At 40.1% G+C, this 26,952-nt stretch overlaps 1 protein-coding gene across 13 annotated transcripts in view; it reads left to right on the top strand.

Annotated features, from left to right (window-relative positions):
* FMN1 (formin 1) overlaps positions 1-26,952 on the top strand; it is a 441,973-nt gene that overhangs the window by 99,757 nt on the left and 315,264 nt on the right. For 10 of the 13 annotated variants that reach the window (XR_010121077.1, XM_055278579.2, XM_055278580.2 and 7 more), the window contains one exon: positions 9,025-9,200. The exons of the other annotated variants lie outside the window; for them this stretch is intronic. Coding sequence is in view for 8 of the 10 variants with exons in the window: in XM_055278579.2 (XP_055134554.2) it covers positions 9,025-9,200 (176 nt within the window). In the remaining 2 variants the exon portion in view is untranslated. The remainder of the gene's footprint in view (positions 1-9,024; positions 9,201-26,952) is intronic. 13 annotated transcript variants of the gene reach the window in all.

Genomic DNA, 26,952 nt, shown 5'->3' with positions numbered 1-26,952 from the left:
AGTGTGTTATAAATATCAGGTAAAATTGATGGTTAATGTTTAGTTTTTCTATATCCCTACTGATTTTCTGTCAAGCTGTTGCAATTACTAAGAAAGGAATATTGACATCTCTAAATATAATTGTCTATTTATGTAATTATTTCAGTTCTGATAGTTTTGCTTCATGTATTTTGAAGTTCTGTTATTAATGCTAGGTACAAATAATGAAAATGTAGGCATGTTATGTCTTTTTGATGAAGTGACTGTTTTATCATTATGGAAGTCCTCTCTTTATCCCTCTGTCTGCTGTCCTCCCCACTATTTTTCCCTAAGGTGGTTTCAATACTTTAAAGTCATTCCACTGTCTTTTGGACTGCATGTTCTGAGAAGTCTAGTAATTCTTTCATTTTCTATACATAATATTTTTTCCCTGTCTGCTTTTATAATTGTGTTTTTATCACTGATTTTCTAGTTTATTTATTGTAGTTTTCTTTGTATTTATCCTGCTGAGGAGTCATTGAGCTACTGTGATCTGTGGGTTAATAATTTTCTTCAAATTTGGAAAACTGAAGCCAGTACTTCTTACTTCTTTAAGTAGTATTTTCCTGCTCCTTTTAGCCCATCTCTTTTTTTTTTTTTTTTTTTAAGACAGGGTCTCACTCTGTCATCCAGGCTGTAGTGCAGTGGTGTGGTCTTGGCTCACTGCAGCCTCAACCTCCCAGGCTCAAGTGACAAGTGATCCTCCCACCTCAGCCTCCCAAGTAGCTGGGACCACAGGCGCAGGCCACCAGGCCTGGCTGATTTTTGTGGTTTTTTTTAGTAGAGATGGGTTTTCGCCATGTCACCAAGGCTGGTCTTGAACTCCTGAGCTTAAGTGATCCACCCACCTCAGCCTCCCAAAGTGCTGGGATTACAGGCATGAGGCACTGTGCCCGGCTACCTACGCTTTCTACTGAGAGGTGATTTCTGGACTGAAAAAAATTACCAGAGCCCCAGTGACCTATGGGACATTATCAACCAGTCTGAAGTATGTGTAAATAAAAACGGGGCGGCGAGGCTAGTTGGCTCACGCCTGTAATCCCAGCACTTTGGAAAGCCAAGGCTGGCGGATTGCTTTAGCCTAGGGGTTCGATACTAGCCTGGGCAACATGGTAAAACCAAAATACAAAGATAAAAAAATAAATTAGCTGCGCATGGTGGTGCATGTGGTCCCAGCTACTTGGGAGGCTGAGGTGGGAAGATCACTTGTCACTTGAGCCTGGGAGGTCGAGGCTGCAGTGATCCAGGATCACACCACAGCACTCCAGCCTAGATGATATAGTGAGACTCTGTCTAAAAAAAAAAAAAAAAAAAAAAAGGGAAAAAGTAGATTTGTTGGGAGAGAAAGTGATAAATCCGGTGCTGGGGTAAAGTGCAGGACTACTCCTCACTACTAATGACTGGTGGAAGAAGGGAGATAGGAAACCTCTGGTGCCTGAGACACTCACGCAAAAGGTGGCGATTTACGAATCTGGATGTGTTATAGGGGCCATTTCTTAGCAGCTCTGATGAAGAGTTCATCACTTTAATTCCAAATTATTGGGCAATCAAGGTAATATCCACACTTTTCTGGTTAGAATGGCAAAGATTATTGACAGACGACTAGACCAGCCTTATTGGCTCTAGTGCTGGCAACAATACTGTGTAAAGATAATTGTTAGACCAAACACCTGGGATGGAGCTAAGGCTAAGGTGGGAACTAAGTAGATTATACAGCTGTTTTTCTCAGAATTTTGTATCACAAAAACCTTTGTCAGCCGTCAGGGATCAGCTTGTTTCTTCCTTTTGATGATAGGAATGAAATAAAGAATGCCCTTTCATTCTCACTATGTTGCAAGGACACTCAGAGCCGTATTGTATTCTCAGTCTCTTAATTGTATTGTGTATGCTCCATCACATTTAATAATGGTAAATGTGCCTTCTTTTTTTTGTATTTATCTTGTTATGTATATTCCTTTTTGTGAGTTTCCTAGGATCATTTCTTTTTGGAAAGGAAGTTTTAAAAAAATCATTTATTATATATTTTATAATCCAGGGCTTAGTATTTTGTAGTTTTTTCTCTACTTTACTTCCTTAGCTATTAAGACAACCAGTAATTATATCATATGTCTTCAAGAGTTGGATTTCCCACTGGTGCAACCATCCTCATAATAATTGGAATAATGTGACATAAAAGGGAAAATATTATTTGAATTTACTTATAATGAATGCCATATGACTCTTTTTGTATTCTGATTCTTCAATAATATTTTTGGGGCCAGGCACAATGGCTCATGCCTGTAGTCGCAGCACTTTGGGAGGCCAAGGTGGTAGGATCACTTGAGGCCAGGAGTTTGAGACCAGCCTGGGCAACACAGCAAGAGCCTATCTCTACAAAATAAATTAAAAACTAGCCTTGTGTGGCGGTGCACACCTGTTGTCCCAGCTACTTGGGAGGCCGAGGCAGGAGGATTGCTGAGCACAGGAGGCCAAGGCTACAGTGAGTTGTAATCATGCCACTGCACTCCAGCCTGGGTGACACAGTAAGACTCCATCTCAAAAATATATATACATGTTTTTTGTTAACAAGCAAGTATATTCTTTCTTCTTTCTTTCTTTTTTTTTTTTTGAGACAGTCTTACTCTGTTGCCCAGGCTGGAGTGCAGTGGCACAATCTCGGCTCATTGCAACCTCTGCCTCCCGGGTTCAAGCAACTCTTGTGCCTCAGCCTTCCAAGTAACTGGGATTACAGGCACCTCCCACCACACCCAGCTACTTTTTGTATTTTCAGTAGAGATGGGGTTTCGCCATGTTGGCCAGGCTGGTCTCAAACTCCTGACCTCAAGTGATCTGCCCACCTCAGCCTCCCAAAGTGCTGGAATTACAGGGGTGGGCCACTGCACCTGGTCATATTCTTTATAACCAAACATACTAAAACTTTTTGATCACTTAAGTATTTGAAGTACTAACATCTAATGTTTTGAGCATTTATCATCTGAGAGTGGACAGAGGCTTTTAATGTCTCAGTGAATCTTACAACCTCCTAAATTTGTTCTTTCCTTGATCTTTTCTGCATCAAACCTTACCTAGGTGCTCTATCCATTGTTAGCATCATTTGTGCCCGTTTTTCAAGTGTTAAAATACCCAGTGTAACTGTGGCCACAAATATGTTTCCTAGCCTGAGTAATAAACACCCCTCAACTAGTATTCTTCACAGGAGAAAACCATGGAAGGAAGTTAATATAATAATCATAAGAGATATTTATATACTTAAAATGCTATTTCACTTAAAGCCATGACTATAAATAGTTCCATTCATGGCTGTAGGCTCCTGTGTTTGATTTTCTGGGGAGGAGTATCATAGGGTATCTATGAATGACCCTGAGGATCTGTTGTTTCCAGAGATGATCAGCCACTTACTTGGAGCTGTTGCATTTGATGACGTGAATTCTATTTTTGGAACATGAACAGATTTAGGATCTGCTGCACTAGAGTGCAACTGAATTCTTATAAGCTTTATTGTTATTCTCCTTATCTTCTCTGACAAAAAAAAAATAGCCTTTCACATGACTGTGTGATGTTGGATATGCCCTCATTGTATATAGATTTCTTTACTTAAAGCAGGAAATTATTTGCTTCTCCCATCAAATCTATCTATCCCCCAGCCCAAGAAAAGTCTTCTGAAAGAAAATAATTGTGAGCCTAGTTCAATATTAGGCATATTCTTATTATCTTCATTTTATTGATGAGGGAAAAAAGACTCAGGGAGTTTTGGTAACTTCACCAAGGTCAAATAATTAGTAAAGGTCACAGCCAGGAATTTAGCCCACATGTTAAAGCCCTGTACCCATGCTCTTAACTTGTTCACATCTACTTCTCTGTCAGCCCTCAATATTCTCGTCTGGAGACTGGCAATAATATCTTTCTCTAAATAGCATAAAGAACTTAGATTTTAGTTCTGCCTTTGCTGCTAGCTAGGCATGTTTGAAATACTGCAATCTTCATGGGTTTTGGTTCTCTCAACTATAAAATGAGCATGTAGGTGGGAGATATACAAGATTCCTTCCAACTGTAAGTTTTGTTTTATTTTATTTGAATTTAAGCATGATTTTAGAAACGCAAACTACATTGCAGTTGCCTGATGGCTATGGATGCTTTCCTCATCGATGCTCAGACTGACAGAGCTTGCTCCCCACTCTCTGCTACTTTTTGATTTGCCATCAGCCTTTCTCTGCCTGGCCACACCTTCCGCCTGTCCATCTTTGCTCATTCATCGCTTCTCTCCCCATATACTTCCAGTGAGGAGTTAGAGGCTGGGGTGGATAGATACCACACCTTCTCAGAATTGTATCTACCTAGCTGGTTTGGTGACACTGTGTCATTTAACACTGCTGAGGATGAAAATGGGGGCAGCTGCATTAGTGAGCATTGATCTCTAATTGACAGATACCAGCCATGAGACTATACTTTTGCCACAGCTCTGTCTTCCTAGATACAGACATGAGTGATTACACACACAGCCACACACCCACTCCACAAGCACTTAGCAGTGTCACTTTCCATTAGCTGTACATCTAGATTGCTGTCTTGCTTGCTTGTAAGTACACGTTTGAATAACATAATGGAAGACAACCTGTCTACCTGTACATATCAGTTCTGATATTCACACCTGAGAAAACTTCACCTCATAGGGTTTATTTTATGTCAAGTATGATGAATGGCCTTGGGTACTACAGCACAGGAGCTAAAACTCAGGAGAGTTTTAAGCTTAGGGTTTTTGTTTTTTCTCTTCTTTTTGGATGCATAACCACTTCATCATTGCTGTCAAGTGAGGGCTTGGTATGATGGGAGAATTAGAGGAAACAGCCTAAAAGTCACTGTAATTTTGTCCCTTACGGACTTTTGTCCGGATCTGCTGGTTATATAGTATGTTCACAATTTCCTTTAGGAAATTGGTATATTTTTATATATATATTCTTTAGATGATTAAAGACAGTATCTGGTAAATAACTTTTTAATAAAATGTAGTTTGTGCATGAATCTTGGTATGAATGAGTAAATGGGTGTGCCATGAGTTTTCACTTGATTTTTCAAATCCTTGCAGTACATTGAATAATTTTTTTCAGTACAACTTACAAAATAAAAACACTGTTGTGTTTAAGCCCTCAGCTGAAAAGGTTTAATGTCTTTAATAATTACAGTGCTTCTAGCGGGAGCAGACGTGATAGTGTATGAGGCAACTATTTCAACAAGTAGGCCCCAAATCTCAATGGCTTATAGTAAATATGTATTGTTTTTACGCACTGGCCTGGGAGTTGGCTAAGGTTCACTCGATTGGGCCTGGGTTTGACTGAGCTTGGCTCTAGGCTTGCAGAACTGTGCCTGGGTCAGACGTTTCATGTCTCATTCGAAGCTCCCAAGGACCATGTTCGTCTCATGGTGAGGGCAGAAGCACAGGGTGGGGCATGAAAACACACCGTGTGTCTTAAGGCCTTGATTAGAACACTGTCACATTGTTGACATTAGATGGCCAAAGCAAGTCATGTGGCAGGGGAAATATACCAGAAAAGGCCATGGGTGCCTGATCATATTGCAGGGAGGGAGTGAAACAGTGGGAACAATAATCCAATGTACCCCTGCTAGACAGACTGATTCCATTTTGGAAAGGTGAGTTGTGGACACTGCCTCCTGTTTTAAATGGCATATTATTACCTTTCCATTCTGTCTCCTTCTGTTTTTTTGATAATTGACAGCAAAACCTCAGTCTGATGTTATAGGTTAGCATCAGGAAGTGCAGCTCATCATGTGAATGGTTTTGAAAAGCACAGACTTTCAAAGTGGTTCCAAGGTAAGTCACCCTACTTTTACTGTGACTGTGCTGTTCGTTGTATTAACTGTGGTCAGCTGTACAAATAACCTGTGTGTGTATGTGTGATCGATCAAACTGTTGAAATGTCTTTGAGAAACAAAATAATACTGAGTACAAAACAGGTTTCGTAGTATGCACATGAAAGGGACAGACACATGTTTAAACTGATAAGACTGATTCAGTTTTTCACAAAATATTCTCTAAAGATCTAACACCCCCAAATCTATTTGTGTCAGAAAATTAAATGACAGTTGACTGTTTTGACAGAAGATATTTATCTAATTTCGGATGATTTTCTTCTCTTTTTATTAAATTTATTCAGCTGGAGAGACTAGTTTGGGTATTACCCATTTTAATAAATACAGACGTGCTTTTTGACTAAAAACAGTTGTTTGTATTATTAAAACTCTCCATTCCAAAATTATTTTATAAATACATTATGGTCGTCAGAATGTTGACTTTGTCATTTGTCCTAACCTACTTTGTCAGACTTTTGAGAATAATATGGTTTTATGTTACTTATTTTCAGTTTTATGTTACTTATGGTCCTTTTCTGTCCAAATGATTCTTGCCAAAATTATTATGCATCATGGTTTTTACCTTGCATGTTTCCTTCATAGGGATATTGTCTGGTTAAACCTTAGGTATTAGAAATTAACTCTTTAAAACCATTTCCAGAAAGAAGATAACTTTCACCTTGACATTGTTTTTCCTCTGCATAGAGAGTGAATTGGATTGCACACCTCGCCTCATTAATGCAGTATTGGATAGCCACTGCAGGTGTGTGAGGGGTTTGCATAAATATGCATGCATGTGTGTTTCATCAAGGACCCCAAATCCTTGTTGTCATGGGAATGTTTCACTCTCTTGTACCTAAATGATGAACTTACACTCACCAGACAATGTGCCTCTGATGATACAGACGTCTTACCTCAGGTGTTGTACATTGTGTTTTGTGATATATATTATATATATTATGTTTTATATTGTTTTATTATTCTGTGCAAACTTTACCCAAAGCCAGCAGCTACTTCAAAAGAAAAATGAAAGGTGGACGGATTTAAAATGAGGGATGTGATTAGTAACCAATACATCTTGGAAGATGAGGTAGTACAGTGAGAGTATACTGTAAATTTTAAAAGATTTATGCCAAAGGTGAACAGAAATAGTCCAGGAGGAGGATGAGCCATATAAATAGAAGTTAAAGGAGGTCTGAGCTTTAATTTCTTCATCTCTTAAAATATAAGCAGTACTATCTTCCTCAGAGTCAACGTGAGCATAAAGCAAAGGTGCTAAGCAGAGTGCCTTCTCCCTGAGTTTCCTTTAGGCATTAGTTCTTTCCTATGTCTTGAGACTAGAAGTGGTTCACTCCAAAGCACATGAGACTCTAAAAGCTCAGAAGACTGTCTGTAGACAGTGGGTAGCAAGGGGATTGACTGGAAAGGCGGCTCTTGTTCTAAGGCATCTGGCCCAGATCAAGGAAGAGTCTGGGTATACTCTTCTAGACGACTGTGTCTGCAGGGGTGAGCATAGACTGGGGAAGCCCTGGACTCTCATTTTTCTCAGTGGCTGCAGAAAGGTGTTTTGTGAACAGCCTGCTAGAGGGCAACTGTAGACACACTGTGACCTGCATCATTTTTCGCTCCGAAGTGTGATTGAAAACTAATAAACCAAACTGGCAAACAACAGCCAAACCTTAGCTGTTTTCAAATTTTCTTCCTTCTAAAATGCTACTCTAATATAAGCATGGTATCTCGCACTTCCTTTTTGAGGTGACTTACTCTCAGCTCTACTTTCGTGTAAGTCAGGTTTCAGCATGGTAGAAGCCATTGGTTGGCTTTGGGTGACTGCCAAATAGACTCTTACAGGGATTATGTGTAATAAACACTCTATCATATATTCAACAGTGATCTCTATTGCAAAATACACTGAGCCTAAACCTTTAACTTCTGCCTAGTTGCTTAAAATTTTGCCAAGGTTTCTTACCAGGAATTAAAAGAGGACTAGGAACTTGAGTGCTATATGAAACATTAGAAGTGATCTAATCTGGTATTTTCCAAACTATGTTCTAGTACAACATTAAGTGGCTTGTGACATGTTTAGCAGGTGTCCCTTTAAATGGATTCTGTGGTCAAATAAGGTTGGAAAACGCTGTTATATAGAATTAGGTTTTTTATACTAAAGGACATCCCAAGGTCTTTAATATGCTAGCATGAATCATGGTTCTTTAAGAGATACAGTATGTACCTTTTCTCACACTTATTTGACCGTAAAATCCTTTTGTTGTAGAACACATATTGCCATCTTAAGAATAGAATGTCAGGCAGAGGCCATAGTGTAGTCATTAAAAGCACCGCCCTCTATTGTTTAACTGCCTGGGTTCAAGTCCTAGCTTAACCATTTACTGATTTTATGATTTTAAGCAAATTGCTTAACTTCTTTGTACTTCAGTTTCCCCATTTAAAATGAGAACACTAATGATACCTAACTATATGTTGTCATAAAAATTGAACAGAGCTAAAAACAGTGTATGGCACATAGTTAATGATTATCATCCTATTATTACTTGCCTACCGTTTAGGTTAGAATAAGCTAGACTAATACCTTTGATTCTAGAGATGACGAAAGCGAATCCCAAATAGGTTTCTCATGCACTACTCACTCATTCAACAAACTGACCCAAGTCCAGTATGCACCATGCATAATGATTCTGTTTCCAGAAATGAAGATGAACAAGGCACAGTTCCTGCCCTGGAGAACACACACATTAGTGACTTGGCGCAGATGACACTGTTTAGGAACTGTAGGAAAGCCAGCAGGCCAGACCTCCTGACTTCTGTCCCCCAGCTCCTCTGATTTCATTCTGAGATAGAATAACCCATGCAACCTGTAAGCAAGAATATGGGGCACAGAGTACAGCCAATAGACTTACCTTTTCAAATTGGGCATGAGGGCATATGTTGTAAATTTTTGTTGGTGTGATCTAGCAATTGTCGGGAGAAATACTTTGGAAGGAAAGCAGTCTCTTAAAAATATAACTTAGAAAGCAAAGTAAGAGCTAGTATGCAGAAGTCTACGTAGGAGATCCCCAAATATGGCTTTATTTATTTATTTATTTGGCTGCCATGTCACTGATGGCCTTCTCTGTGTTTGTTTAGGTATCTCCTCTGAGGGCTTTGCCTGGGATGGCTTCAATGAGCAGACACCTAAAGACCTTCCCAACAGAGATGGAGGTGCGTGGGTTCTGGGCTACAGAGCGGGACCAGCCTGCCCATTTTTGCTTCATGAGGAAAGGGAGAAGTCAAACAGGAGTGAGTTGTACTTGGATCTCCATGTAAGTAGAAATCTTTGTGATTGTGCTGTGGTTCTTTGTGGTCAACAGAGGCTCATTTAATACGTATTTAATGTAAATTGTGTATATAAAGTTGCATTTAATGTATGGATCATTGTTTAAAAAAATCAGTGGGCTGCAGAAAATCAAGATGCATCTTGGTGATCTGAAATTTGTACACTAGAAAGTAGCAACTTGTCTGTAAGTGACTGTGTTTGTCATTTACCTGAGTGTTTTCAGAGCACTCTGTTCATTAGCTTTGCAGCCTAAATCTCTCATTGTGGGAGTACCCACTTGTTGCAAGTCACTTCTTAATATCCTTTTACTAAAAATTTGTCAATAGTGTATGTAAAGCCAACTGATATGCTCTGGATTCTCAAGTGAAATCCAAATACCCTGCCTTCCTTCCATATTCATGAACCTTTCTCTCCAGCTGCTCAAATAACAGGTGACTAGGTTGGCAGAAAATCTGCAGAATATAGGATGATGCATTTAAAAAACATAATCACCTCCTTTCTCTTTTTTAAAGTTTTTGTTCACTTTTAATAACCTCTCTGCAGTTTTTTTTTTTTTAATTTTTTAAATTTCAATAGGTTTTTGGAGAACAGGTGGTGTTTGGTTACATGAATCAGTTCTTCAGTGGGGATTACTGAGATTTTGGTGCACCCATCATGTGAGCAGTGTACACTGTACCTAGTGTGTAGTCTTTTATCCTTCGCTTCCCCCAACCCTTTCCCTCAAGTCCCCAAAGTCCATTGTATCATTCTGTTGCCTTTGCGTCCTCATAGCTTAGCTCCCACTTATGAGTGAGAATATAAAATGTTTGGTTTTCCATTCCTGAGTTACTTCACTTAGAATAATAGTCTCCGATTTTACCCAGGTTGCTGCAAATGGCATTATTTCATTCCTTTCTATGGCCGAGTAGTATTCCATGGCATATGTATATATGTGTGTGTGTATATATGTATATGTGTATATGTGTATATATGTATATATGTATATATGTATATATATGTATTAGTGTATATATATGTGTATATATGTATATGTATATATGTAAATATATATCACATTTTATTTATCCACTCGTTGATTGATGGGGATTTGGGCTGGTTCTGTAGTTTTGCAATTGCAAATTGTGCTGCTAATAAACATGCATGTGCAAGTATCTTTTTCATATAATGACTTCTTTTCCTCTGGGTAGATACCCAGTAGTTGGATTGCTGCATCAAATGATGGATCTACTTTTAGTTCAAAAAAACATAGCCTTCTCCGTTTTCTTTTTGTTGTTGTTTTTGTTTTGTTTTGTTTTGTTTTTGAGATGGAGTCTTGCTCTGTTGCTCAGGCTGGAGTGCAGTGGCATGATCTTGGCTCATTGCAACCTCTGCCTCCCAGGTTCAAGCGATCCTCCCACCTCAGCCTCCTGAGAAGCTGGGCTTACAGGCGTGAGCCACCACACCCAGATAATTTTTGTATTTTTAGTAGACATGGGGTTTCATCATGTTGGCCAGGCTGTTCTCGAACTCCTGACCTCAAAATGTTCCCTGCCTCGGCCTCCCAGGGTGCTGGATTACAGGCGTGAGCCACCACATCCAGCTACCTTCTCCTTTCTTATTCATTCTTGTTTTCATTGACACAGAAGTATTTAGTCCTCCTTAGAAAGCACTGGGCTGGGGTTCACCTAATTCCACATTTAGATGGCCTGATAGGATGGACCAGATTATTGTGATTCTCTGCAATCCCTCTTTACCCATCCAGTTTCCTGTCACAGATGAGGTGAGCCCCAGAAATTTAAGGAGCACTTTTTCTTTTTTTAGCCATTAACTTTAATGCCTATTGACAATCTTGTGTTCTCCAGCTCATTACTTTCAGACCTGGAACCGTGTGTTTGACGAGTGTGGGTTAAGTCTGTGATGTTCACATGGGTGGCAGTCAAAGAGCAGGAGAACCCTGTATTTTTCATACCATAAAACCATGGTCACTGTATGTCATTTTAGAACAGCATTCAACATTCCAGATATTACAAAAGGAGGTTTAGAAATGAAGCTGAAAGTTGAGAAAGCTGCAGTCCTGCAGGAGATGACATGAGAATTAGTGAAGTTTTTGGTTTTGTTCCCGTATGTAAAGTTGTATGTCTTGAGAGATATGCTTAAAGTAGGAAGTGTAACAGTGACATCTGTTGGTCAATTACTTTAAGTTGCATTTGCCGCAAACAGCAGGCCTACAGTGTAAAAGTGCAGAAGTAGATTTTTAAAAGCTACTTTCTTTTTCTTCTGTTTTTTAAAAATACTGTGTTTATGTGTTTTTTAAAATTGGCTAAACTGTGTATTTCTGGTTTTCCTTTTCCTCTGTAAATTAAATGATTAATTTTTTACAATTATAAAAATCCTACACAATCCTTATAGAAAATTTGAAATACATAGTTACAGTGAAAAAAAAACCTCATAATCTTAGCAGCTAAGACGGCTGTTACAATTTGATAAATTTTTTTTGTATTTTTTCACTAAGTATGGTTTGTTTTTCAATGAGAGTTTTTTTTAAAACATAAAAGCATTCCAGATTTTATAACCTCCTTTTTTTGTTTTTGCTTTTTTTTATTTTTTTTTTGAGATGGAGTCTTGCTCTGTCGCTTAGGCTGGAGCGCGGTGGCATAATCTTGGCTCACTGCAACCTCCGCCTCCTGGGTTCAAGCGATTCTCCTGCCTCAGCCTCCCGAGTAGCTGGGATTACAGGCACCCGCCACCACACCCAGCTAATTTTTTGTATTTTCAGTAGAAACGGGGTTTCACCGTGTTAGCCAGGATGGTCTTGATCTCCTGACCTCATGATCCGCCTGCCTCGGCCTCTCAAAGTGCTGGGATTACAGGCATGAGCCACCGCGCCTGGTCTCCTCCTCTCTTTTTCAAACAATTACATTGCTTATCCAGGCTGTTGCAAGCTCGTTGTAGATGTGTTTTAAGTGATTAATATTCCACGAAATGATATGCCAAAATTTATTTAATTATTTCTCTGTTATTGGATATTTAAGTTGTTTCCAGTTTTGGAATAGGACCACTATTTGGAAATAAAATAGCGTGACCACAAATACGATTTTTCCTATACCCTTCCCCCCCATTATTTAGGACTATTTCCTTATGATAAAATTCTAGGAGGTGGATTTTTTTCTATAAGTATTTTTATGTTTTTGGTATTTATCACTAGATGAAAAATGTCTATTTCCTGAACTATGCTTTTGTGGGTTTTATATATTTATATATTATATGTTACATATATATGATATATAAATTATGCATATGTATATACGTATAATTTTAATATATTTATGTATAAATACATATGTGTGATATATAAAAATATATTTGTATATATAAATACTGTGTAATTAAAAAGTATATATTAGCATGTTGCTTAGTTTTTCATTAATCAGAATTACAAAACTAAAATAGTTTCTTTAGATTATTTTCTGAATCAACAGTTTTTATAGTTTGGGCCCTGTGTTTCCGTCCTCACCTCAAGCCCTTCTCCCCTCTTTGGACAGTGTGATTTGACTCCTATATGTTTAAATATTGGTATTCTAGGTAAGATTTCTATCTGAAAGGATTCTACTTATTTAGAACAAATGTGTGTATCCTATAAAAGACTACAAATTGGGGCAGTGTATACTGCGTGGGTGATGGGTACAAATCTCATAAATCACCACTAAAGAACTTACTCATGTAACCAAACACCACCTGTTTCCCAATAGCTTACAGAAATAAAAAAGTAAAAAAAGAAAAAAAAAATTAGCCTGCTATTAATGATTAGCAGCTCACAAAAACTCCTTTCCTCTGGTGGGCTTTGGACTCTAAGCAATATATTGATCAGCCTGAGACATTGGACCAGCACTGCCGTGCTTCCAGTTTTAAACCTGACTTGCAGCGTCACCATCAGGATGTTACTTTCTTAAGCTTTTTCTGTGGCTACACTGACTCTCATTAGTACGTGATGAAAGGTAAAACATTTCATACTTGAAATAATTGGTGGGAGTTGGCATCCGTGAGTCAGGATGGACACTGATGTTAAGGCTAGGGCTGTTACTAAGTCCCCTCATTTAGCTGGCAATTCATCTTTTACTTACTAAACTATGAGAAGACTCAGAGGTTCCTTGGGGAATGGCAGGAGGTGGGGTTGGTGTAGGACAAATACTATGGAGACTCTGGGAGCATCTATTTAACAAACTAAATGAAAACAAAAACAAAAACCTCCTTTACCCTCACAACACTTCTGACATTCTGATACCAAGTGTACATGTTTTTTGTAACAAGCAGTTCTCCAATTCCCTGTAGACACTAACTAAATGTCCCACAATTCAATTCAATTGACATGATCTACTTGGAATTGTAGCCACATCCCACAAGTTAAGGGTTCGGTCCCACAAAACTGCCACACCTCAGATGCCAGTCACAAGTAGTGGGTTCCCAGGTTACCCATAACATCTGTCCAACTTGGATACAAATAGGAGGTTCCTATGACCCCCTCTTCGGGTTCAATAATATGCTAGGATAACTTGTACAACCCAGGGAAACAATTTACTATTACTGCTACCAGATAGGGGTCTTGATCAAGACCCCAAGAAAGGGTTCTTGGACCTTACACAAGAGAGAATTTGGGGCAAGTCCATAAAGTAAAAGCAGGTTTACTAACAAAGTAAAGGAATAAAAGAATGGCTACTCCATAGGCAGAGCACAGTGGTATGGGCTGCTTGACTGAGTATACCTATAGTTATTTCTTGACTGTATGCTAAATAAGGGGTGAATTATTCATGAGTTTTCCAGGAAAGGGGCAGGGATTTCCTGGAATTGAGGGTCCCTCCCCTTTTTAGACCATGTAAGCAAACTTCCCAACATTACCATGGCATTTGTAAACTGTCATGGCACTGGTGGGAGTGTCTTTTAGCATGCTGATGCATTATGAGCAGTGAGGATGACCAGAGGTCACTTTTGTAGCCATCTTGGTTTTGGTGGGTTTTGGCTGGCGTCTTTACCACATCCTGTATCAGCACGGTCTTTGTGACCTGTATCTTGTGGCAACCTTTCTTATCCTGTGACTAAGAATGCCTAATCTACTAGGAATGCAGCCCAGCAAGTCTCAGCCTTATTTTACCCATCCCCTATTCAAGATGAAGTCGCTCTGGTTCAAACGTCTTTGACATTACCAATTTATTACAAAGGATATTTTTAAAGGATACAAATGAATAGCCAGATCAAGAGATACATAGGGTGAGGTCTGGAAGGGTCCCGAGCACAAGAGCTTCTGTCCCTGTGGAGACAGAACTTCTTTGGGTAGGGTTTTTATGCAGGCTTCATTACATTGGTGATTAGCTCAACCTTTAGCCTCTCTACCCTCCTGGAGGTGAGTTGTTGGGACTCAAAATGCCAACCCTAATCACAAGGTTGGTTCCCTTGGCAACCAGCCTCCCATTCTCTAAAAGTCACCTCATTAACATAAGCTCAAGTGTAGTTGAAAGGGGCTTGTTCTGAATAACAAAAGATGCCCCTTTCACCTTTATTGTTTCTGAGCTGTTTCAGAAGCTGAGGACAAAAAACAAATATTACAACTTCTGTATATATTTGAGTATATCCAAATATTATTACTACTACTATGGCTCTTATCACTTAAGTCATGAGGGTTTTAGAAGTTCTGTCCAAGAGCCAGGTGAAGACGAAATATACAGTATATTTCTATCAGTATATCACACAACTAGGACTTTGGTGTAGATGCTAGACTGCTGTGTAGGGAAGCTCTGTTCCGGTAATTATCCTGCAAATCCTGGTCAAGCAAATTCTGTAGACTATTATGGGCAAACTACAAAGCTCTAGAAAGACTGAACCCAAAGCTCTGGCAGCTCCACTTTTGGGCCATGAAGTTTCCAAATATTGTATGGGACATGCCTGTATTACAAAATTATTTGTTTTATCTGAAATTCATATTTAACTGGGTATCCTATATTTTATTAACTAACTCCATCACTCCTAGATATTACTTTTGAAACAAGATCCAAATGTGTGAATTGCCCTTGGGTAGCATCTACATATGACAAAACTTCAGTCACCCTGGAGCGCCCATTTAGGACATGAATATTAAGAAGTTAGCCTGAAGGGGCAGTTTTTTATGTTCCACTGAACTAGGAGCTACCATTAGCCATGCATCTCAGGTCCTAGGGCACTTTCAACCAGATTTATCAAAGGCAACTGAATATAGTCAGAGACTAGAGAAGCATTGGGGCCTAAATTCTTAAAACAAGTGCAGTTTCCTGAAGATTCCATTGGAGAGGAATGCTCACCGTGGAGAATAGTTTCTAATGTCTTTACAAACAAAGACATGGGTGGGTAGAAAAGATCCTAAAAGAAGTATGGCCTGAAATTGAAAACAAAGATATGAAAAGCAGATACAGGTAAGTAGTCATTAGGATTATATCCTGGTGGCAATACTCTCTGGAAATAGAATTTTGCATGCCAACTTTTAAAACACTTTGGGAGGCCGAGGCAGGTGGATCACCTGAGGTCAGGAGTTCGAGACCAGCCTGACCAACATGATGAAACCCTGTCTCTACTGAAAATACAAAAATTAGCTGGGTGTGGCAGTGGGCACCTGTAATCCCAGCTACTTGGGAGGCTGAGACAGAAGAATCGCTTGAACTGGGAGGCAGAGGTTGCAGTGAGCTGAGATTGCGCCATTGCTTTCCAGCCTGAGCGACAGAGCGAGACTCCATCTTAAACACACACACACGCACGCACGCACTTCTGAACTTTTCTTGTTGATTCTGGTTTCCAAGGCTCATCACAATCCCCTTCTCACCTGTGAGGCCCTGCGTGTTTTTTACTGAATTGGCTTAATTGGCTGGGGAAGACGCAGCATCCCGTTGCAAGTAATTGTATCGTATGAACCTGGATGTAATTACCAAGGCTACTCCCAACCTTAACTGTCTAAACGGTAATAAGAACCTCAATGTCTTATTGATCACTTCCTAAAGGCCAGACCCTGCCCTTAGAGGTGTTATTATACATATTGTACAAATAAGCAAGGGCACGGGCAGGATTTAAACCCAGATCTGAGTCTAGACTGAAGTACTTAAATGTTAAGTCCTCCTACCTCTCCACTACTTCTGGACTTACTTGTTTTATTTTATTTTTAATTTAAGAACAAAAGACATTCATTTAATGGATGGGGATTAGCTCCCATAATCAGTGAGAAGGATTGGGATCTAGGCTCAGAATTAGAGAGCTAGAACTACAACCAAAATTACTCCACAGAACTCATCCAGTAAAAATTCTGCAGCTACTAATACGGGACACTAGATTCCTCAGCATGCACCAGGTATCCTGGGTTTTTCAAATTAATGGTGATTGAGGTGATGGATATCCTAATTACTTTTAATTATTACATATTGTATACAAGTATCAAAATACCACATGTACCCTAAAATATGTATATCAATTTTTTAACATTTAAAAAATAAAATTAATGGTGAAATCTTGTTGGAAATGTTGCAAATGCGGGTTCAGCTGCTTGCTGCCTGCCAAACCAGTTAGCAAGGTTGGGGGGTATGGTAGAAGAGTGACTTTATCATAAACCAAAGCTAGCCGTGGAGAAAATGGTCCAGGCTCTTGTCTTAATGGAACCGCTTCAAGTTTCCAAGCGAAACGCGAGGGTTTAAGAAGGGGAAGTTTTGCCATGGAGTACCCTCCATGCAAGGGGTGAGGCAGTGTACATCTGTGTGGCTTGTCCCAGTGGCTTGAGTTATTGCCACATCTGGTAAATGGGCCTGCATCATCTCATCATCTTGGGCTCAACTGCAGCCTTGAAGCAAGCTCCGGGTGGGGGAGATTTCCACAGGTGCTTGTGTTGTTTCAAGATTTAGTCTCTGGAATTTTTTTTTTTTTTTGAGACAGAGTTTTGCTTTTGTTGCCCAGGCTGGAGTGCAATGGCGCGATCTCAGCTCACTGCAACCTCCGCCTCTTGGGTTCAAGCTATTCTTGTGCCTCAGCTTCCTGAGTAGCTGGGATTACAGGCATGAGCCACCATGCCCGGCTAATTTTTGTATTATTAGTAGAGACGGGGTTTCACCATGTTGGTCAGGCTGGTCTTGAACTCCCAACCTCAGGTGATCCGCCCGCCTCAGCTTCCCAAAGTGCTGGGATTACAGGCACCCGCCATCATGCCTGGCTAATTTTTGTATTTTTGTAGAGATGGAGTTTCACTACATTGGCCAGGCTGGTCTTGAGCTCCTGACCTCAGGTGATCCCTCTGCCTTGGCCTCCCAAAGTTCTGGGATTATAGGCATGAGCCACTGCACCCAGCCAGTCTCTGGAACTTTTAAGCAGACATATAATTAAATGCACTAGCAGTGTGAGGGGGTGTCTAGTGGTTAACACAAAGAAAAAAAAGAAAAGAAAAAAGAATAAAACTTTAAAATTTAGGCACTCAGTTACAGGAACACCAGCAGATTTCAGTCCTTCCACCTTCCTTCACTCCTAAATAACAAACTTCACAGCATAAATTAGATTCAACATCAATAAATGCGCAGATTGCCCTCTGTTGTGTCTTTGCTTACATGGAGAGGGCCGCATTTTTGTGTTGTTTACATGGAAGCCAATGAAAGAGTCTACCCCTTAAAGCTACAGGCCATAGGAATGGCTTAACCAAATCATTAGGATATTCATGACAATGTGACTTGTACTTGCAAATGGAGTGAATTTAGAACTATCAGAGTAGCTTGTTTCCTGACGGAGTGTGTTCATTTGTGTATGTGTGAGTACATGTTAGTGTGTGTGTGTGTGTGTGAAAGAGAAAAAGAATGAGAGACAGAGATCATGTGTCTGTTGGTGGTATGATAAGTGATCAAGAAATTATCCAGATGAAAAGAACAGTTCAAAGGGATGAATTGATCAGTTTGGAAAATCATTTTGTTTTTTACAAATTCCTCATTGCTTTAAGTCATGATAAAGCAGTTGAAAAAAAAGTAATCTGATTTATTTCCTAATTCACATGCAAGTTAACCAGTTATCTCTCAAATTAGTACAAATTTGGAAATTGATGTGAAGGATGGTTATCATGTTTAAATAGAATTTCTATTTTCTGCTGATCACAAATTCTTAAACCAGTTCTCACACTTCTCTACAAATTGAAAGATAATGGCAAATCTGCTAACAGCTCAGCTTTCTTTTTTTGAGACGGAGTCTCACTCTGTCACCGAGGCTGGAGTGCAGTGGCACGATCTCAGCTCATTCCAACCTCTGCCTCCCAGGTTCAAGTGATTCTCCTGCCTCGGCCTCCCGAGTAGCTGAGATTACAGGCGGGTGCCACCATGCCCAGCTGATTTTTGTATTTTCAATAAAGACAGGGTTTCACCATGTTGGCCAGGTTGGTGTCGAACTCCTGATCTCAGGTGATCCTCCCTCCTCAGCTTTCCAACGTGCTGGGATTATAGGCATGAGTCACTGTGCCCAGCCTCAGCTTTCTTTATAAAATAAAAAGAATAATAAGTTTGGCTAAATTATTGCATCACCTTAATGCTTAATGGAACTGTGAAATTTGTTTTTCTTTGATCTTGATAACACACATTCTTATTTCTTCTTCTCCTCTTCTGATGAGAAATATCATAGCTGTTCATATAAAATTTGGACTCTTGAGGGTATATACAGAGAAGACTGTATTATACTTTCAAAGCCAGAGAGATCACAGAATAGAACTGAATTTTATATAAAACGATGAGGAATTTTTCTAGGTATTGTATATAAGTGAATTGAAATATTGCCTCTAAAATACTTTATTTTCTCTAAAATACTTTATTTTCTCTAAAATTCACGTGATTGTTTTTGGCCCCCTTTGGATGTGTTCCAATTTCTTACCCTCATTTTTCTGTCTAAAAGCTTAAGGTTCTGTCTGCATTCACTAAACTTAGAGTGCTGTGAGCCTCACGTGGTATCTTCCAACCTTGGTCTCTTGCTACGTACGTCATTTATACTCCATGTGTGTCTTTCAAAAAAGCATTTTTTTCTTCTCTCTCTCCAGGATGAAGGTGGGAATTTGTAGTTAAAATTACAATGCTGTATGAACTATTTAGAATTTGAAATGCAGTAGCCTTTGCATACTGACTGTTTGTGAACACTCCTGTATTAACATAAAGTTCTGGTTTTTATGGCCCAGTTGTTTTTTTGTTTCCTTCTGGATTTTACAGATTTTAGTTAAGCAATTCCAATTTATTAGTATCATTATTTCTAAATTGCATTAAGGATTGCAGCTACTAGTGTCTTGCATATGAACATCATAAACTTCCTTCTCCAGCTATAGAAAGTATGTGACTTTGATTCTAGGAACTGTTACAGCATTTCTTCAGAATTTTTCATGAGGCTTTTTAAAGTATTGAACATGACAGTAGTCCTATATATACTTGTTTTATTTAAATCTCCGATTAAAATGATGTACCACATGGAGGCAATAGTGAATACATTTCAAAACCATGGAAACATGGTTCCTCCCTACCACCTGCACATGCTCCATAATAATGATGGTCACATTTATTTAGCTTCTGTGGGGAATCAAGCAAGCACTGGATTTAAGAATATTAGCACATTTAATTCTTGAATTATTCTATGAGTTAAGTATTATTCCCATTTTACACGTGGATGCTATCTTAGAGATGTTAACGAACCTGCCTCAAGTGACAAAAAGCTAGTGTGTGACTAGTAGTATCTCATGCTAAACCCCAATATGTCCCTCTTCAAAGACATAGCCTTGTTGCCTCTACATTTTCTCTGCTCTCTAACTGTTTAAGAATTGGTGTTCCTATTTCTCCACATCCTCTCCAGCACCTGTTGTTTCCTGACTTTTTAATGATCGCCCTTCTAACTGGTGTGAGATGGTATCTCATTGTGGTTTTGATTTGCATTTCTCTGATGGCCAGTGATGATGAGCATTTTTTCGTGTGTCTGTTGGCTGCATAAATGTCTTTTGAGAAGTGTCTGTTCATATCCTTTGCCCACTTGTTGATGGGGTTGTTTTTTTCTTGTAAATTTTTCTGAGTTCTTTGTAGATTCTGGATATTAGCCCTTTGTCAGATGAGTAGATGGCAAAATTTTTCTCCCATGTAGCCATAAAAAATGATGAATTCATGTCCTTTGTAGGGACGTGGATGAAGCTTGAAAGCATCATTCTCAGCAAACTGTCGCAAGGACAAAAACCAAACACCGCATGTTCTCACTCATAGGTGGGAATTGAACAATGAGAACACTTGGACACAGGAAGGGGAACATCACACACCGGGGCCTGTTGTGGAGTCAGGGGAGGGGGGAGGGATAGCATTAGGAGATATACCTAATGTAAATGATGAATTAATGGGTACAGGACACCAACATGGCACATGTATACATATGTAACAAACCTGCATGTTGTGCACATGTTCCCTAGAACTTAAAGTATAATAAAAAATATATATATTAAAAAAAAGAAGGATGGGCCGGGTGCAGTGGCTCACACCTGTGATCCCAGTGCTTTAGGAGGCCAAGGCAGGTGGATCGCTTGACCCCAGGAGTTTGAAACCAGCCTGAGCAACATAGAGAAACCCTATCTCTAGAAAACAAAACAAAACAAAAATTAGGCATGGTGGCATGCACGTGTGGTCCCAGCTACTCACGGGGCTGAGGCGGGAAGGTGGCTTGTGCCCTGGGAGGCAGATGTTGCAGTGAACTGAGATTGCCCCCACTGCACTCCAGCCTAGGTGACGGAGCGAGACTCTGTCTCAAAAAAAATTGGATCATAGTTGTGGCAATGCCTGACTGACTTTCTCTTTTGCAATTTTAGTGCATTGACATTTGTTTCAACAGTTTTCTCTTTAAATGTCTTAATTAATCATTGAGTATTAGGATCAAAGAATCATTGCTGATTCAGGATTCGTTTGTGACCTTTCTACCCTCTGTAAACTTCTAATTTCAGTAGCCATTTGCTTCTGGGTAACCAGCTGATCTATTTTGCCTCCCTTCCTATGTTTCAGTAGGAAAGAAAATTGTTATAACATACCATAGTTTTTTTTATTTATTGTCATGAAAAGAAACATGTAGAATCAGATGGATTCAGTGCAAATGCTGGCTTTATTGCAGAAAGTTTCATTGGACAGTAATAATCTGTCAAATGCGATTAATGACATCTTTCTCATAGAGTTATGGAGAGGATTAGGGTGCAAGAAAACTTGCATAAAGAACCGAGCATGGTGCCTACTTGGAACAGCATGCATGCTCCTCCCATCCATCTTCATTTTCTTTTAGGTAAATCCCCACCTTCCCTAGATTTTCTTTTGTCCCCTTTAAAAATATTTTTAAATGATAACGTGGATCTTTGGAGTTCAAACTAATATTCTCAAGATAACTTATACTTAAAAAAAATTAAGCAAAAGAAAAAGTTATAGCAGTAGCCATGAGCTGACTCGCTTTACTGCATGAGAAGAAGGGAATATAGGCAGCAATAGGCATAAGTAGTCTAATAAATTACAGGTCTTCATCTTTTGTCAGGAGCAGCTTAGTCACAATGAAATGCTCTCTCCATAGACTCCCTGCCTTCTGCTGTCATTAGCCATACAGAACAGCAATATTATGCCTTCGCTTTGGGAAAGCTCAAAGCTCCTCTGAAACACATTCCAGGAAATTCTGTACTTTAAAGACTGCTACCCACCAACCCTCATCCCCCGCCCCCCAGCTTCAGAAGTCACAGCCTTTCTCTCCTCTTTTACATTATTTTACTTTGTCATCAATATTAAATCCATTTCTAGGGGACCTTTGACACTGGTTGGTGGAACAACCCAGTCTTAGAAATATTTGAGAGTAGGATTCTAGCCAGTAATGTAATAACTATTTCAAAGTTGATTTTCATGTCTGTAATCTTTTATTTCATTTGTAATGAAGCAGCACTTTTGAAGTCTAATGAATTGACCCAAAACCAAAAATAAATGAATAAATAAAGTGGCTGGTGCTCTGCTATGGAGGACCCAGGCTTGCTCATTGTCTCAGAAGAGTCCTTCTCCAAAGAAGGGAAAATCTCAGTGCTAAGGCACCTAGTCTCATTTTCAGCATGCTTTTTCTCATGAGAAAAAGATGGAGGAAACCCCAAATTCATGGACTTTTTTTTTCTCTCAAATAACTGAGTTGGTTTAAAAATCATGTTGGAGCTTGAGAAACAAAGAACAGGGCAAACTTTGTCACCTTATGCAGTGGCCGCTTGAGAAAACTTTACCCTCTTCAAGTGACACAGATGAAAGAATCCAATCCAGAAAACACTGGCCCTGAAACACCCAAAGGATCGCTTGGAAGAATTTTCTTTGGAGCTCAGTTTCCTTGTGGCATGGTTGCGGCTGAGGCGTGCAGAGGTGTGTTGTATGTAGTCCTTCTGCCCAAGTGCATATATGAGAGGGAGCTGGGAGAAGAAAACTTCCTGCTTGGGCTGTTAGTTCATCAGTAAATACTTGTTTTATAATTAGAATGCTAAAAAAGTCTGTTAGATGATGGTTGGTGTTCCTAAGCTGTTCCTTTCCTAGGAAAACATATCCTACTTACTGCAGGTTATGAGGGCCAAACACATAATAGTGTATGCCTCGTAACAATTCCTGAAGTAGGTACTGTTCTTACCAGTTTCCAGGTGAGGGAGCTGCAGCACAGGGAGCTTATATATAACTTGCCCCAGGTTAAGTCTCTTGTAGGAGTGGAGCATGGTGTGAGCCCAGGACTCAAGGTCTGTTCTTTTTTTTTTTTTTTTTTTTTTTTGAGATGGAGTTTTGCTCTGTTGCCCAGGCTGGAGTACAGTAGCGCCATCTCGGCTCACTGCAACCTTCACCTCCCAGGTTCAAGCGATTCTCCTGCCTCAGCCTCCCGAGTAGCTGGGACTACAGGCTCACACCACCACCACGCCTGACTAATTTTTTGAATTTTTAGTAGAGACAGAGTTCTGCCACGTTGACCAGGCTGGTCTCGAACTCCTGGCCTCAAGTGATCCACCTGCCTCAGCCTCCCAAAGTGCTAGGATTACAGGTGTGAGTCACTGCACCCGGCCAAGGGCCTGTTCTTTTTTTTTTTTTTTTTTTTTTTTTTTTTTGAGACGGAGTCTCGCTCTGTCACCCAGGCTGGAGTGCAGTGGCGCAATCTCGGCTCACTGCAAGCTCCGCCTCCCGGGTTCACGCCATTCTCCTGCCTCAGCCTCTCCGAGTAGCTGGGACTACAGGCGCCCGCCACCACGCCCGGCTAATTTTTTTATATTTTTAGTAGAGACGGGGTTTCACCGTGGTCTCGATCTCCTGACCTCGTGATCCGCCCGCCTCGGCCTCCCAAAGTGCTGGGATTACAAGCGTGAGCCACTGCGCCCGGCCGGGCCTGTTCTTAACTCTGCACACTGCCCGTGTTTCTTGGTCATCACAAGATTACATACCCACTGCTGTCTTCCTTTGTTCAAGCTTCACAAGATGTCCCAGCCTTTCTCCTTTCCTTTTAGATTCTTCTAGTTTGTTATCAATATTCAATCCATTTCCACAGAAGCTTTGATACTGCCCAGTGGAACCAGTCTTAGAAATATTTTACTTTTAAGACTTTTCAACAGAGAAAAAAGCCCTTAATCACTGGGATGGGTCCTTGCAAGAGGCAGGTGCTGCCTGTTTTCTTTTTAACCAATTAGTAAAAACAGCTGCAGGCTTTTGATGGGGTGACCCGGAGAGGCTGTTGTAAGCGTTGCGTTGGCAGAGGAACTCCACAGCATCAAGGCAGGGAAAGTGCTACAAAACTAGAAGTTTAAGGGTATCTCTGGCTTTTTTCTTTCGTTTGGCCTTATATTCCCGTGAATTAGGTAGAAGCAAGGTGTTGTCTCCATTTCAAAGATGTGGAAAATGAGCATAACGAAGATGCTGATGAAGAAGGTAAGATCTCACAGCATAGCAGCAGGGTGATGTGATATGGGTGAATAGGAGATGGGACCCCTTTTTTCCCATCTGGGTGCTGCACTTGAGCAGTATGAACTGGTACCAGTTGTTTAGCTTCCCTTGACCTCAAATGTCTTCATCTTTAAAACAAAAGGTCAAGCCAGGCCGGGAGCAGTGGCTCACGCCTGTAGTCCCAGTACACTGGGGGGCAGAGGCAGACAGATTACTTGAAGCCAGGAGTTTGAGACCAGCCTGGGCAACATGGTGAAACCCTGTCTCTACAAAAAATACAAAAATTAGCCAGGCCTGGTGACATGTACCTATAATCCCAGGTGCTCAGGAGGCTGAGGTGGGAGAATCATTTGAGCAAGGGAGGTCAAGGCTGCGTGAGCAGTGATTGTGCCACTGTAGTTCAGCCTGGGCAACAGAGTGAGGCCTCGTCTCAAAAAAAAAAAAAAAAAGCCAAGCTAGATAATTTCTAATATTTCTGAGGTCCCATTTAACCTTCCAACAACTTGATTCTTCCCAAATTATTCCATAATCTTGTACTCCTTTTATACGACACCTCATTTTACAGACATTTTTTGAGTCCTTGTGATGTTACAATTTTCTCAGCTCCCCCGCTTTGTCCAAGATGCCGTTTGTTGAATGAAAACGCACTTCCTGAACCAAAAAAACAGATCTTCACCCATTAACCTACCCATATCTTTATTCAGAACTTATTTTTCCCAGTCTATTGTTCTCAACTTTTTTCTCCTGCAGAAATATTTCCCCACTCTTATTTACCCTTACTAAGTTTAACTCCACTTTATACTCTTTGTTTCAAATATTTTTCATATGAAGCTATTTGAACTACTTTGGGAAGCTAGAAGCAATTCATCATTAAAATCAGGCCCAGACCTTGAGATAAGTTGGACAAGGAGAATCATGACAATTAAGTAGGCTAACAGTGAGATGCAATCCTGTTTGCTTTACTTTCACGTTGCCTTTCTGAAGTCTGATGAGAATGTGGGGGTGAATTATCCAAACTGAATAATGAGAAGTGCTAGAAAGAGTAAGGGGGCCCTTAGGAATTTCTTTCAGATAGTGTCCAATTTTTGCAAAATGATGTTAAAAAATTTTTGTTGCTGATTTCCTAATATTAGGAAAGTCAAGGAGCTAGGCTCTACTGCCTGTAGGAGATAATATGCCTTTTGTTGCAATTGTTCTTATCTCACTAGGTATCCACTCATTAGATTGATGTTCTGTTTCTTTTTTTGAGATGGAGTCTTGCTGTGTGGCCCAGGCTGGAGTGCAGGGGGTGCATCTCGGCTCACTGCAACCTCCACCTCATGGGTTCAAGTGATTCTCCTCCCTCAGCCTCCCAAGTAGATGGGATTACAGGTGTCCACCACCATGCCTGGCTAATTTTTGTATTTTTAGTAGAGACGGGATTTCGCCATGTTGGCCAGGCTGGTTTTGAACTCCTGACCTCAGGTAATCGGCCTGCCTCGGCCTCCCAAAGTGCTGGGATTACAGGCGTGAGCTACTGTGCCCAGCCTAGACTGATGTTCTTTTTGCCATGAGGTACAATTGACTCTAGCTTCAGTCTGTGTGCAGCTGAGAGGACAGCGAGATGGGAGAAACATGAAGAATCCACTGCTGGTAAATTCTCCACGAATACTATGCTCACATTTTTAAGTAGCTAGGTACTGATTGTTTTTAACAGAGAGTTATAACAGTATCACGTAGGTCAAATGCTACCTATTTTTCATGTGTCCTTTGACTTAGAATTGTTCCTCCACCTACTTGGAAGATTGATCACCCATATACCCAAACCCTCTCATACCCAAGTCCCGCAGTAGGCTTTGGGAATCCACTTACAGGAAAAGTTGAAAAGTCAACCCTTCATATATTCAGGTTTCATATCCCATGAAGACTGCATTTTCCATCTTCTTTTGGTTGAAAACACATTGTATAGGTGAACCCATACAGTTCCAACCTGTGTTGTCTGAGGTGGGTCATTTTTCATCTGGCCTTTTGCACAGATGTGGCATTTAGAGAGTTTATGTGTTTTCAGGTTAGGACAAAAGAGAATCAGTTGAGGTGTAGTAGTAGGTTGTAAAGGACAAAAGCCTTCACTTCCACTGGTTTCGTGTAATAGGTGTTTATTTCAGCACATAATTAGATACTGAGATAATGTCCAAGAGAAGTGATTATTTCCCTCCCTGAAAATGTTAAAGCTTTAAAGAGATTCATTTTTCAAGACCAATTTAGATTGAATTTGTAGGTTGCTTATTTGAATATTATAATCTGAAACACTCTCATTCCCTGAGTGACCAGCAGTGGTAACATTTCTTTTTCCTTTTTTTTTTTTTTTTGAGACGGAGTCTCGCTCTGTCACCCAGGCTGGAGTGCAGTGGTGCCATCTCGGCTCACTGCAAGCTCTGCCTCCTGGGTTCATGCCATTCTCCTGCCTCAGCCTCTCTGAGTAGCTGGGACTACAGGCGCCCGCCACCCAGTGGCTTGAAAGAGTCAGTGTTCAAAAGATCTCTGAATTACCGTGCTCCTCTTACTCGTGTTCATATTTAGATGGTGGCTGCTGGGTTTCTTTCAAAATTGTTTTAGGTCCAGCTATTACTATTAGACTGAGCCTGGGGGATAAAGTCCTTGGTTACAGTCTATAAAGAGTCTCCTCTTTTTAAATGGATATCTCCAACTACACTACACATTTCATGGAGGTGGAAGGCAAGGGGTATCTTCATTCTTATGTCCTCACAGCCTCATTGATTGTTAGTGCTCATTAGTGACATTGGATGAAAAAGTCTTCTTAATAGAAGTCAT

Source organism: Symphalangus syndactylus, chromosome 5 (genome assembly GCF_028878055.3).
Source record: "Symphalangus syndactylus isolate Jambi chromosome 5, NHGRI_mSymSyn1-v2.1_pri, whole genome shotgun sequence".
In the NCBI taxonomy this organism is placed as follows: Eukaryota; Metazoa; Chordata; class Mammalia; order Primates; family Hylobatidae; genus Symphalangus; species Symphalangus syndactylus.
The sequence above is the reverse complement of the archived record's forward strand: the minus strand, read 5'-3'. Positions and strand labels throughout refer to the sequence as shown.